General features: G+C 41.5%; 1 protein-coding gene across 1 annotated transcript in view; it reads right to left on the reverse strand.

Moving 5' to 3' along the window:
• Positions 1 to 303: 303 nt before the first annotated feature.
• WIPF1 (WAS/WASL interacting protein family member 1) overlaps positions 304 to 13,655 on the reverse strand; it is a 76,318-nt gene continuing 62,966 nt past the window's right edge. Inside the window, exons 4-8 of the mRNA XM_044978564.1 lie at positions 11,128 to 11,304; positions 8,158 to 8,925; positions 4,519 to 4,734; positions 2,137 to 2,250; positions 304 to 1,018 (exon numbers count right to left, since the gene is read on the reverse strand). Coding sequence (XP_044834499.1) covers positions 963 to 1,018; positions 2,137 to 2,250; positions 4,519 to 4,734; positions 8,158 to 8,925; positions 11,128 to 11,304 — 1,331 coding nt within the window. The 3' untranslated portion in view covers positions 304 to 962. The remainder of the gene's footprint in view (positions 1,019 to 2,136; positions 2,251 to 4,518; positions 4,735 to 8,157; positions 8,926 to 11,127; positions 11,305 to 13,655) is intronic.

Genomic DNA, 13,655 nt, shown 5'->3' on the forward strand with positions numbered 1-13,655 from the left:
TGGAGCCCAGTGCTGATGGGGTGTCAGAAAACGATGCTATTTAGTTGTCACCCTCAGGGGAAGGGTGTGCAATCTGTAGCATAGACACACACTTTTGACAGGCTAAACCAGGGGCAGGCAACCTATGGCATGTGTGCCGAAGGCGACATGCGAGCTGATTTTCAGTGGCACTCACACTGCCGGGTCCTGGCCACCGGTCAAGGGGGCTCTGCATTTTAATTTAATTTTAAATGAAGCTTCTTAAACATTTTAAAAACCTTATTTACTTTACATACAGCAATAGTTTAGTTATATATGATAGACTTATAGAAAGAGACCTTCTAAAAACGTTAAAATGTATGACTGGCACGCGAAACCTTAATTTAGAGTGAATAAATGAAGACTCGGCACACCACTTCTGAAAGGTTGCCGACCCCTGGGCTAAACTATGGTCAAAAGAATTTGGGTTGAACTATTAACTTGCAGACTCACATAAAGTTGAGCAGTAGCATGCAGAAGCAGGATAGAGTGTCGAAGCATGCAAAAAAAGATCCAAGGGAATCTCATATGTGTGCCGTCCCCATGTGATTAATTTCCAGGCAGACAGCAGTAAATTACTGGACTTTGTCCCACAAACTAGTTAGTGGGCTTGCACCTGCTCTTGTTGAATTCAATGGCAAAACTCCTACCAAGGTCACTGGGAAGAGGACGGGACCCAGTAAGAATATGTATATTGTTATATATGGTCCCCAAAATGCCTTTCATGACAGCCTGCTATATAAGCAAGTAAAATCTATAGTTTTAAGCAACTATGGTTCATAAACTGTACCTTACTTCTCTAATAGATACTCAAATTACCCCTAATCACAAGCCAAAAGTGGAAATAAAGCAGAAGAGGCAACTTTCCAATGACATGGGCGTGAGAAGTAATTCAAGAGAAATCTAAAACCAGCAGTCACCCTGAGAAGGGCTGGAAATCCACTTCACCTCGGTATAGGTGGGAGCGGTGGGACACCTCTTTCCCTTCGGCCAGAGCCATCTAGAAATGAAAGAAAGAGATGGCTGTGTTCATCATGATATATTTCTTTCACACAGAAGAGCATTCCCAAGCTCCTCATGAAACGATTTGTGAAGAACTACACATTTTAAGTACCCGTATTATCCATTTTATGAGCAGTTTTGTGTAGTTTATTGGATGATTTATTTACCAAGTTAAGAAATATAAATGATGTACTGAATAGTTCCTATTAAGTAACTATTTAATGCCCCAAATACCAAAAAGCATGAGGTTTTTCTGCCTTTTGGCTTTTTCCGCCTCTTGAGGACACATCTACAACTCTTATTAGCATTAATAAGAGTTATCAGTTCTACAAGGGCATTAAGTCTTACTGTGACTTTAAAACAAATGCAAATTGTAATAAAAACACTGAAGTTCTACAGTTTAGGTGTGATAAAATCTCAAAGCACCATTTCTCCACAAGAAAATTTCCATCCAAAAACTAGGCAAATTAAATTTGAGAAGGGTATACAATTCCCAGGCCCTCCCCCCACTTAAAAAAAAAGTATCAAGTTTCATAGGACTTGATCCTGCAATCAATCTTTCAGTGTTTCCTGACTGAATAGGGTGTGAGATCAGGCCCTTAGACTTATAAATCTTAACTTATTAAGAGGATGTTGGTTTCTCCCATTTTTACCCAAAGAGATTTTACATATTTTCGTGTTTATAGAGTCTGTTCTCAACAACAGAAGAGGGACTTGCACAGGGAACATCTACAGTATTTGTATACATGAGAACTCAACCATTAAATTTCTTCAAGCCACCAACAACAAAAATATTGAGAGATCTATTAGGCCCTATTCTGCCCTCCAACACCTTTACAATCCCAATGGGAGTTGTGTTTGTATGTCTGAAGTGAGAATTATGAGTTTTTAGGTTGCATGGTGTGTGCAGCCAATAGCTAATAGAAAAGGGGTAATGGTAATTAGCAGAGAAATTAGTAAACTCAGTCTGCAAATTGTTCCCAGTTCTAAATATTTTTATCCCCGCACTACTCTGTATAGGTTTTTTCACTACATCCATCACTAGGTCATCTGAAGGCCTGACTACTATCGTTCAAAATTAATAATATTTGGCAAAACAAAAACAAAACAACATACCTCTGCTTTCATTCCTTGCTAGTTTACTGGGGTAACTTTTGTTCATTGGAACATATGGCTCTGGAGGTGGCAGGTCAGATATCGGATGGAAGGAAAATCTGCTTTCCCACTCATCTGGGGAGAAAAACAGTTACAAGAAAATGTTAAAAGTAACAATTCTTAACAGAAGAGTTGTGTTGTATTGATATTATTACACATTCTGTATTGCAGTACCTCCTAGAAGCCCAAGTCATAGACCAGAACCCCACTGTGCTAAATGCTGTACAAATACAGAACAAAAAGATGGCCCAAATTAGCCTGAATTCACTTCATCATTCATTGATCATTTACATCATTGCACCTGCCTTGTCTTATTGTTTACAATGCTCCATTAAAAACAAACTAAGACAAATAATCCAAACAGGAGTCCACTGAAATCCGCAAGAGTCCTAATAGTGTGACTCAGAATGTTATATGAAGACTCTGTGTCTTCCACCCACCTTACCGTCTGTGCAGAAGAACTTAGCCTTCAGGGTTGAGATTCGCTGCCCAAGGGGATGGTGGCTTCAAGCCTTGGCATAGATAGGGCTGCCTAAGCTAAGTTATGGTAGTTTCCCTGGGCTGCCCTACAGGCCCCACAGCACTGCCTTGCATCTCTGCAGTGCTGTGTGCTGGGGCCCCTTCTGCCCTTTGCCCCACCCGGGCATGGCCCCTGTGCTATGGCTTGTACGGGGTAGTCCTTGGAGGGCAGCCTTATGACTGTCTTTTCACAGTGCCCGTGCTGGGGGGATCCTCCCATAGTCAGCTATGAAGCTTTCAGAGAGTCTCTTTACATTACTCCGGCTCTTGAATGCAGCGTAAAGAGCTTGGAGTTGGTGGGAGGATCTCACTCTAGGCTGTTTCTCAATATTGCACCCACTTATGCATATAATAAATTTGGCCCTACATAATCTATATTAAATTAATCTTATCACCTACTATAGAAATGTGTAGTAGGATTCAGGGTGCTGAATTTGCATTATGGCTATTGAGACCTCATCGATGTACAAAGTATCCAAACAGCTAGAACCACTACAGCATCCAATAAAATTCAATGTTCAAAGAAAAAAGAAAAATTAGCAGCACTGTGAGAAAATGCATAATCAAGGAGAAATGTGCATCTTTTGTAAAAAGTGTGAAAATAAAGCTAAAGGTTTCAATATTTCTTCAATCGCTAGAGACCCACATTTCCCTGTACAATAAAAGAGGAGTCGGATTCCAATGACATATTCGTAGTAAATCAAGATCCTGGAAAAAATAGCCTGTGCTCATATTACACTGCCTGTATCTGAATGCAGGTGCTCAAGGGGCAGAATAAGGGCACATAGGCAACTTTGTTTTTTGTCATTTCCAGCACTTTGCAACCGTAACACGCTTGTAATGTAGGTTTTTATATGATGTCATCCAGCTATGACCTGAGTGAACTTTACCAACAATTGACCACAGGATTGATTATTTTGGGGCCCAGATTTGCATTCCTGAGGCAAACAAGACTCACCTTGATTTCAATTAGAGTTCTGCTTGTGAAGGAACTATGTAGGTTCTGACCCCTAACGGTGATTTGCACAGAAAAAAGTGGTTGCATCCAGTTTTGCCTCTTATGCTGCATCGAGAAAACTCAGAAGGATTATTTTATAGTCTTTTTTTCTGTTTTCTTTTTATCTTAGAAATATCAGGAATGTCAAGTCTAGTCTTTCCTGATTTTGTTGGGAGATGCAAATGTATATTGCGAACTTATGCCTTAATTGAAAGGAAAGGACTGATTAATCTTTAATGCACATATTCTTTATCCCCACTGTTTAGTAGCCAAAATGGAAAACCCGCAAACGTTTTAAACAGTTTGACTAAAGATCCCTTTCCTTCACTACTGCTCAGCTTTTACTTTGTCTCCTGTGATGTCATAATCCCACTACTTCAGTCATCCAAAGGGTTTCAGGGCAGAGACCACCTGAATTTTTAACATGGAAAAAAAAAATCCTTCAGGCTTTCTTTATACAGCATAAAGAAGCAAAGAATGGCACACACGTTTCCTCTTTTTTAGGTTACCTTTGAATGGCTATTTCTGAGGTCCAGTGCTTGCTGAAGTCCCACTGGCATGCTAGTATGTTCATGTCAGTAGTACTGTTAACTTTGCACTTCTTTTTTCCACATTAAAATATTTTAGATAACTCCATACGGCAGGCCTTTTTAGACCCAAGTTACACCGGGGTCAGTCAGGAACAACTCCAGTGTAAAACTGGTGAGAGCTCAGAATCAGACTCTAAGCATCAGTGAAGTATCTCATTTAACGTTTGGGGGGGGGCCAAATGCTGATAGCTTTACTTAGACAGACATATGTTGCGTATGTCTGAGAACGCAGCTCACCTTCACATGACGAGTCCGGGAAGCCATTTCTGATTGCTGATGGTGCAGGAGGTGGTGGTGGAGGAGCTCCGGAACCAGGTCTGTCAGGAGGAAGTGGAGGCCTTGGTCCACCTCTCTGGTTTTCTAATCCTGCCCTGGAAGGCAGCTGTGGAGTAGCAGGCAATGCCCGTGAAATGCTGCCATTTCTGTTTACAGGGGGAGGAGGCGGAAGGGGTCCTGAATCAAGACAGAGAATCAAATCAATAATCTATTGTGCCATAAAACCTACCGTTATTCTATCAGCTCTAAGCATTGTTGTCTTGCATCGCTCTGAAGGGTGTCAGATAGGACACTAGCTTTGATGGGCTCCAAAAGCAATGGGGAGGGTTGTCTGCCTCCTTCAGCCAGAGGGAGGGAATACAGTAATGCAGTGATTGACATCTCTTTCCTGATCCACTCTCCCCTAGGTGTGGCTGATCTGTACAGAGTGCAGGTTCAAGGGGCATGTTTACACAGAAAGGAGGCTTAAATGTCATCTTTCCACTCCCCTTGCCTCATATAGCCTCTGTGCAGGGCTGGTCTCTTCGTTCCACGTTAATGCAGCCCTAAAGCTGCTCTAACTTATGCTGGCTGCAAATGGTCACAAAAGGCTGAAACTACAATGGAGCATCAGGGCAGCACAGAGGGTCCTGGCCATATCCCATTTCCTTCAGCCACACCCTCTTTTAAGGTAACGGGATGGGAAGTGGTGTAAGAGCTCTCTGAACCAAGAGAACATAAGAGCGGCCATACTGAGTCAGACCAATGGTCCATCTAGCCCAGGATCCTGCCTCCAACTGTGGCCAGTACCACAGCTTCAGGGAGAGTGTACAGAACAGGGCAATTTTGGAGTGAACCACTCCTGGCTTCCACTTCTGGCTTCTGACAGTCAGAGGTTTAGGGTCACCCTGATCATCTTGCTTAATAGCCATTGATGGACTTATCCTCCATAAATTTATCTAGTTCTTTTTCGAATCTAGTTATACGTTTGGCCATCACAACATCCCATGGCAATGAGTTTCACGGGTTAATTATGCATTATGTGAAAAAGTACTTCCTCTTATTTCTGTTAAACCAATGGACTATTAATTTCAGTCGGGTGATGCCTGATATTTGTATTGTGGGAAAGGGTAAAACACACTTCTCTATTCACTTTTTTCCATATCATTCATGATTTTATAAACCTCTATCATATCTTCCCTTAGTCATTTCTTTTTTAAGCTGAACAGCCATAATCTTTTTAGTCTCTCCTCATATGGAAGCCGTTCCATACCCCTTATCATTTTTGTTGCTTTTCCCTGAACCTTTTTCTAGTTCTACTATATCCTTTTTGAGATAGGGCAACCAGAACAGGACACTGTATTGAAGGTGTGAGCGCACCATGGATTTATATAGTAGAAAATATGATAGAAAAATATCATAATGCTATCTCCTTCCTAACAGTTCCTACCATTCTGTTAGCCTTTTTGACTGCTGAGCAGAAGTTTCCATAGAACAATCTATGGGCACTCCAAAATCTCTTTCTTGGGTGGGAACAGCTAATTTAGAATGCATCATTATATATGTATAGCTGAGATGATTTTTTCCAATGTGCATTACTTTGCACTTATCAATGTTGGGTTTCATCTGCCCCTTTGTTGCTCAGTCATCCAGTTTTGTGAGATCCCTTTGTAACTCTACACAGCCAGCTTTGGACTGAACTATCCTGAACAATTTTGTATTGTCAGCAAACTTTGGCACTTTACTCTTCACTCCCTTTCCCATACCACGCTGGGTGTTAGGACCAGATTCTGCCAGTGGCATAGTGTAAAGAAGAATTCAGCTCAATAATGGCAGTGTTACGCAGTGTGGGATCAGTTCTCTCTCTTACACAAATATTTGCTGCATGCCAGGCTCTGCTGTGGCTGCAGTACACGAATCTGTCTCTGAATTAGAAACAGACCTCACACACAGATTTTAACATTTCCAATGTCAGTATATTTGAACTACTGTAGCGGTAACATGCCTAAAGCCAGCATGAACGATATCGCACATAATGTGGGGCAATTAATCAACACAATTAAATTCTCCTAAGTCATTTTTTTATAACAAGTATTCCCTCGGCTCAAAGAAATCTAGTTACATCTATTAAAGATGTATTACAGATACATCTATTAAAAATAAATCAGCAGATATTGTTCCACTATCCAAAAGCAAAAATGTGTCATAAGAATTCCTATGTACTTTGTGGTCTACATTTACATGCAACTACAGCTTGCAATCCTGGAATGGTGCTCCATTAGAGAGGGTTAATTCATTTTAGTAACTTTAAGACCGGGGTCGGCAACCTTTCAGAAGTGATGTGCCGAGTCTTCATTTATTCACTCTAATTTAAGGTTTCGCGTGCCAGTAATACATTTTAAAGTTTTTAGAAGGTCTCTTTCTATAAGTCTATAATATATAACTAAACTGTTATTGTATGTAAAGTAAATAAGGTTTTTAAAATGTTTAAGAAGCTTCATTTAAAATTAAATTAAAATGCAGAGCCTCCCGAACCAGTGGCCAGGACCTGGCAGTGTGAATGCCACTGAAAATCAGCTCACGTGCCGCCTTTGGCACGCGTGCCATAGGTTGCCTACCCCTGCTTTAAGATAACGAGAGAAATTATTCCAACTAAAAACAATGTAAATATTAGAAGGATATGGATTAAGAAGCAAACACAAGGTCTCCTTCTATTTACTATATCATCAAGAAGATTGTTATTAACAATAAGGGTATAATCTATGTTCTTGAACATTAGTAATAAAAGGCACAGGGCAAAGTATATTATGAAATATCATCATGGAAACAATATTCTTTCTGTTAGAAATCTGCATATGATAAGTGACAAAGTTGACTCAAATATAATGACACTTGTTATGATAACTACTGTTGTATACATTAAAATAACTTAAATACCACCGTAAGTGTACATGATGTTTAACACGCACAGAGCCTGTTTCTGCAAACCTTTACTTGTGAACATTGCCACTGACAAACTGTACTACTCCCGGGGGTAAAGATTACTCATCTGATTAGACCCACAGATAAAATAACTTTGTTGCACCAAAAAATATAATTATCAAACATACTGTTTGTCATTGCTATTAACTATGATAGTAATAATCAATGTGTAAATACTACAGCATAATTACTACTACTAAAAATGACTTGAGTGGAATGGTGCTTGTAATCAGCCCAACTGAAGAAAGGTAGTATTACATGAAGTGGCAACTACATGACCCATGTGCCTGCAAAAATAACTTGCAAATCAAACTCAGGTCATGGTAGTTAATTCAAGTCTGAATAGTGATTTTTAAAGATGCAACTGATTAAACCAGTCAGTCACACTTTTTCAGTGAAAGGAGGACTTCAATTTTTAAAACTGATTGCCATTTTGGTCTATAGCTTCAATTTATATGGCAAATAAACAGCAAAGTATGTCAATCGATTTAAAGCTACAGCTCATATTGCATTCTGAAAAGCATGAAGGAAATTGGTGTTGGAGGTAAATTCAGCTACTTCACTGAAACCATGTGGATAACAATTAGTTTAGTCATTACAAGGGTAGTCTGGAGAGCTGAAAAAAGCACACTGCCATACCTGATCTGCTAGGTGGATCTCTTACTGGAGGAGGAGGCCGCTCGTTTGGAGGGGGAGGAAGAGGGCCAGATCGACCTGCCCCAGGCAAGCTGGGAGGAGCAAGAGAACCTAGAGAGAGATTCCTTTGTGGAAGACGCGGCATGTCATCATTTCCACTGGAAATGGGTGGAACTGGAGGTAAGCCTGGTCTGCCTGGAGGCAGGGGTGGAGCCTGTGAGACAGCGGATGGCCGAGGTGTGGAAGGAACGGGAGGTTTACTGTTTTGAGGTGGTGGAGGTGGAAAGGAAGGTTCCCGGTTGACGGATGCCCTGTTTCCTGTTGGAGGTGGTGGTGGCGGCAGCTTGTCATCTGTTGACTTGCCAGGCGCAGGAGGAAGGGGAGGTCTGTTAGAGAAAGAAGGTGAGGAACTTGGAGTCGACTGGCGAATAGATCCTCCGAATCCTGTATTTCTGTTTCCTGGGAAAGATGGAGGGATAGGCCCTGCACTGGTTTGCCTGTTTACTCCTGGCACAGGAGGGGACACTCTGTTGTGTAAACCTGATGGAATGGGTCTTGGAGTATTTGGCACTGGAGGAGGTCCTGTATCTGCTTTGGAACCAAAATCAGGTCTCGGAGGTGGCATTCGGTTTCTCTGTGGTTCAGGAGCAGTACTTCTTTGCCCCAAAGAAGGCCCTGGAAATCTCCCTACGGCACCTGGAGGTGAAAAAGGCTTGGCAGATGTTGTTCTTCCTCCTGGTGGTAGCATGGGAGGTCTGTTTCCTCCAGAATCTGGAAACAGAGAAGTAAATACTACTCATATCAAGGTAAAGGGCTGGGCAATAGCCAAGAGAAGGTAAAACACACTGTGAGAATGGGCCAAATTTTCAAGTCTTTACTTGAATGCACTGGGAGTTTTGCACTGGCTGTAAGGACTGACTGAAGTCTTCAGAATTTGTCCCCATAAGACTACTCAATAGGTAATTTAAATGCATTTGTAGCAACAGCTTCTAAGTAGCCATTATGTTCTATCACAGCAGGATGGCATACAAAGGATACTGGCTCTCATCCTTTCCAAACTACACCGCTACCTCGATATAATGCCACCCGATATAATATGAATTTGGATATAATGTGGTAAAGCAGCGCTCCTGGGGGGGAGGGGGTACACTCCGATGGATCAAAGCAAGTTCAGTATAACACGGTTTCACCTATAACATGGTAAGATTTTTTGGCTCCCAAGGACAGCGTTATGTCGAGGTAGAGGTGTATTGTACCCCTTTCAGGAGTCTGATTTGTCTTGCGTACCCCTAAGTTGCACCTCACTTAAAAAACTATTTGTTTACAAAATCAGACAAAAATACAAAAAAGTGTCACAGCACACTATTACTGAAAAATGGCTTACTTTCTCATATGTTACCATATAATTATAAAATAAATCAACTGGAATATAAATATTATACTATATACTGAAATGTAAGTACATAGAGCAGTATAAACAAGACATTATCTGTATTAAATTTTAGTTTGTATTGACTTCACTAGTGCTTTTTATGTAGCCTGTTGTAAAACTAGGCAAAATCTAGATTAGTTGACGTACCCCCCTGGAAGACCTCTGTGTACCCCCACGGGTACACATACCCTTGGTTGAGAACCACTGGACTAGAGCGATTAAGGACCATTGCTAATAATGATATAATATGATTTATTTTCAGGCTTCCCTGATGCAAACATGAGCAGCATGGAGGGAAGAAACTCCCCTTGGAAAAAACTGTGAAGAACAATGATTTAGGGTTTTCAACATGTGAGCAGAAGCGTCTTAACTTTCAATCAATATTTGATCACTAGAATTCAGCAAAAGGAAGAGGACTTGAAAGTAATCCAGAAAAAAACCTCTCCCATTTCTCCCCTCTTCCAATATCCATTTTTTATAGATTTGCTTGTGTTTCTCTGGAGGAGGCAGTTTTGCAACTGAAGAAACACTGGTCTATTATGCTGGGAACCTTTGGATTAAGAAGAGTTCCCAGCACAGGCTAACATAGATAAAACCATCTCTGGAAGTCTGTTTTGTGTCAACATGTGCTGAAAGATTAAGTTAGATCTGTAATGAGCATAGGCCATTAATAGCATCCTAAGTACACATTTAGATGGAGCCATTACATCCTCCCATGTCAATAATCACTAGGGCCCAACCTTCCTTGACAAGTGGCAAATCCCCAATTTTATAAGTCTTGCCCGCCACAGAATCTGCTTTGTTCCATGGGGTAGCTCCTTTGTAAACCTGTGAAATGCAAAAAAGTGTGTATGCCCAGCTAATGCATGCCGCTGATGATAGCTTACATAGCAGCCGGATGGGATGTTTGCCACATACCTTAATAGGTAAATTATGCCCCCTTGGGGTTGAAATGGGCTCTCCAGTTTAAGAGGAGGCCAGTTTCCCTTAGGCTTAAGGGAGTTCTAGCTTGGGATCCTCTTGATGCTACACTTTGAGGGTGCGCACACACAGAGCAATGGACTGGATCTGGCCCTTATTACTGTACACTACAGGTGAGGTCTCAATCCCTGAGATCTTTATTTCTCAGTAATACCTTCAGGAATGGGGGGGGAAAAGAATGAAGGAATTAACTTCTCTCCCCCAAATATCCCTATATAACATAGCACTAAGAATGAAACACACAAAGCCAAATTTAAGTCTGAAACTGCATTTCTTTTTAACTCCCTTCCTTGTACCTAGTTACTCAAGGGATGACTGTACCTGCTATAGAGATTGAAATACTGAGGCACAAGAGTGAATGCTGGTTTTCTTCAGAGTTTAAAGTTAACCCCTTAATGATATTTTAGTTGTATTTTGTTTACATATGTTTGGAAGCATTCCCTGAGCCAAAGAACTCTTGCATTATTTTATTACTCTTGTATGAATGTTTTTGTAAATTTATCATTCAGAAAGCTTTTAATATCTTGACTGAATTCACAGATCTGGGAAATCCTCCTTACCTGTATCTCGATTTGCTGCAGATCTGAGCTTTGGCATTCCTGACTGAAACAGGCCTCCTAAGCCAGGTGGTCCTCCTCCGCCATAGCCGCCGCCGCCGCCGCCGCCGCCACCACCACCACCTCCTCCTCCTCCTCCGCCACTTCCGCCGCCGCCACCACCACCAGATCCTTTGGGTTCTGTTGAAACAAAAATCAGGAATTTTAAAACATAGCCAGTATTTTTCATGTCCTCTCCTTCTTCTTGTCGCTGTCTTGGACTACAGGATTATGAAGCAGGCACAGAGCAGAAGTTGGGACTAGAATAGGTTGGGGCAATGATAATTCCATGTGGTATTCAGCCACACTTTCATGCTGGGCTTCCATTTTTTCCCCATGCTGTTGGTCCCTAATCCTTCTCCACCTTCCCCAGATTTATAGGCTTGGTTATAGATGGAAGAGCTGTCCTTCTGGTGGTGGTCTGACCAATTCGGAGGCTTGGAATGTGCACAAATCTCAGTCACCAGTGGGGTTGCTGCCACAAATACACATTGAACAAAGCCCCCCAAGAGATCAAGGAGTTGTTTTTAAGATAGTTTTGGGAGGGCCTAGGAATGGATTTTAGCTTGTTTTTCCAATCAGTAGAAATGGTCATAATAGAAAAATGCTTCTTTCTACTCTGACCATGACAAATATTGACACGGTAACTGAAATGGCATGTGAAAGTATTTTCCTGGTTCTAAAGGCCAGGGACTACTTTAGAGCAGCACGGTGCAATGAGCAGGGCACAGGATGGGGAATCAGGAGACCTAGGTTCTATTCCCTGCTCTGTCACAGATACCATGTGAACCTGAGCAAGACATTTCTCTGCACCTCAGTTTCCACATTTTTTTAAAAAGGGGAGAATGGTATTTTCCATCCTTTGTAAAGGGTTTTCAGGTCTGTGGATGAGCCGCACTATTCAGTAATCTCTCCCTTAAAGAGAAAAGATGTATTTATGGGGAAGTGCTCAATTGCACCCTTCCCCTTTGTTAGGCTCACTGGGCCAAATTCAGCTCTGACTTGCTTAGGGTGTAAACCTCTGGAGAGTTCCTGCTATGAGACTTTAGTCTTTCATTGTTTCCTAACTCATGCAAACAAGAAAATAGACCCCATCATCTTTAATGTTACTATTCAATCTACCTTTAATCCCCATTGATTGCCTTGCCATGATAGCTCCAATTCAGCAGAGTAGTGAAACACGTGCCTAGCTTTCAGTGGGAATATCTACATGCCTCAAATTAGGCACCTCGCTGAATGCAGCCCTAAATCTTACTTTGCTTGTTTTTTTCTGGTTCACTTCTAAGAATCTCATTCCTTTCAGTGCTTTGGTGTTCTTCAGTCATCTTCCCATCAAAATCCAGGGTTAAAACATGCTGGGCTACCAGGCTGTATTTCTCTACACCCCCACTGTGGAAGTCTGGTTTGAGTGCCTGTCATTGTGCTTCCCATCAGCTAATCTGGCTATGAATGCCTACTGTCACCAGACAGCAGCCCCATGACCCACTAAAGGGATGGGCTTTTATTTTCTTGATCCTCTTTCCTGTTTCTCTCCTACCTTCCCAGAGTTCTTAGGAATGCTGCTTTTCCAGTCTCCTCTGCATCTGCCAAGTGGAGTTCTGATGCACTGTAGCAGCTGAACTGAATGGAGAGCCTCCTCCAGTACAGGTAGACTGTCATGCAACTGAGTTGCTACAGAACACTATCTGGCAGGTTGAGCCACACACCATTTCTTTCCCCCAGACTGGAAAGAAGTAATTCGAAGAAACTTTTATTGGACCAACTTCTGTTGGTGAGAGAGAGAAGCTTTCAAGCTACACAGAGCTTTTCTTCAGATCTGGGACAGATACTCAGAGCATCACACCTAAACAGAAGGTGGAACAGATGCTAACACATATTGTTAGCATATATTCATTCAAGGTGAAGTGGCCTGTTAGCACCTCTGCATGCATAGAAAATAAATGTCTAGCTAGGTAACTCTAGAGGAGTCACCCCAGCATGGTGCGACTGCACACATCCGAGTGACACCTCCCAGGTGTAGCAGAGGTTCAGAGCTTTGGCTAAGATTTTGCTTAGATATACTGGGGTCAATTCATAAATAAGGACTCAACCCAGGCACTATCTCAGCACTGCACATACTTTTGTCTTGTTGTGCAGAGACTTTTAGTACATTGCAGAAAAACTGTAATGGGATTTAAAGAGTGTTTCCATGCACTTGATCAAAAGTAGAACATTACTAAATAATTCAGGAGATATTTTAAAAATAACTTGTACATAAATACGTAATTGTTTCATATTAAATGTTATCAGACTGATTAGATTTTCAAGCATTGTAACAGGAAGATCAGAGATTCAGGGAACAGTATATGCTTTTACCAGATATTTTTCTGGATCTTCTCTTTCATTTAGTGTTTCCATCCATATAATATGGACACCTAGTCAGAGCCAAAGGGCCAGTGGTACCTGTGGAATGAAGGTTGCTTCTACCACTCATCCTGGGTGTATACTAGCAG

Source organism: Mauremys mutica, chromosome 10 (genome assembly GCF_020497125.1).
Source record: "Mauremys mutica isolate MM-2020 ecotype Southern chromosome 10, ASM2049712v1, whole genome shotgun sequence".
Classification (NCBI taxonomy): Eukaryota; Metazoa; Chordata; order Testudines; family Geoemydidae; genus Mauremys; species Mauremys mutica.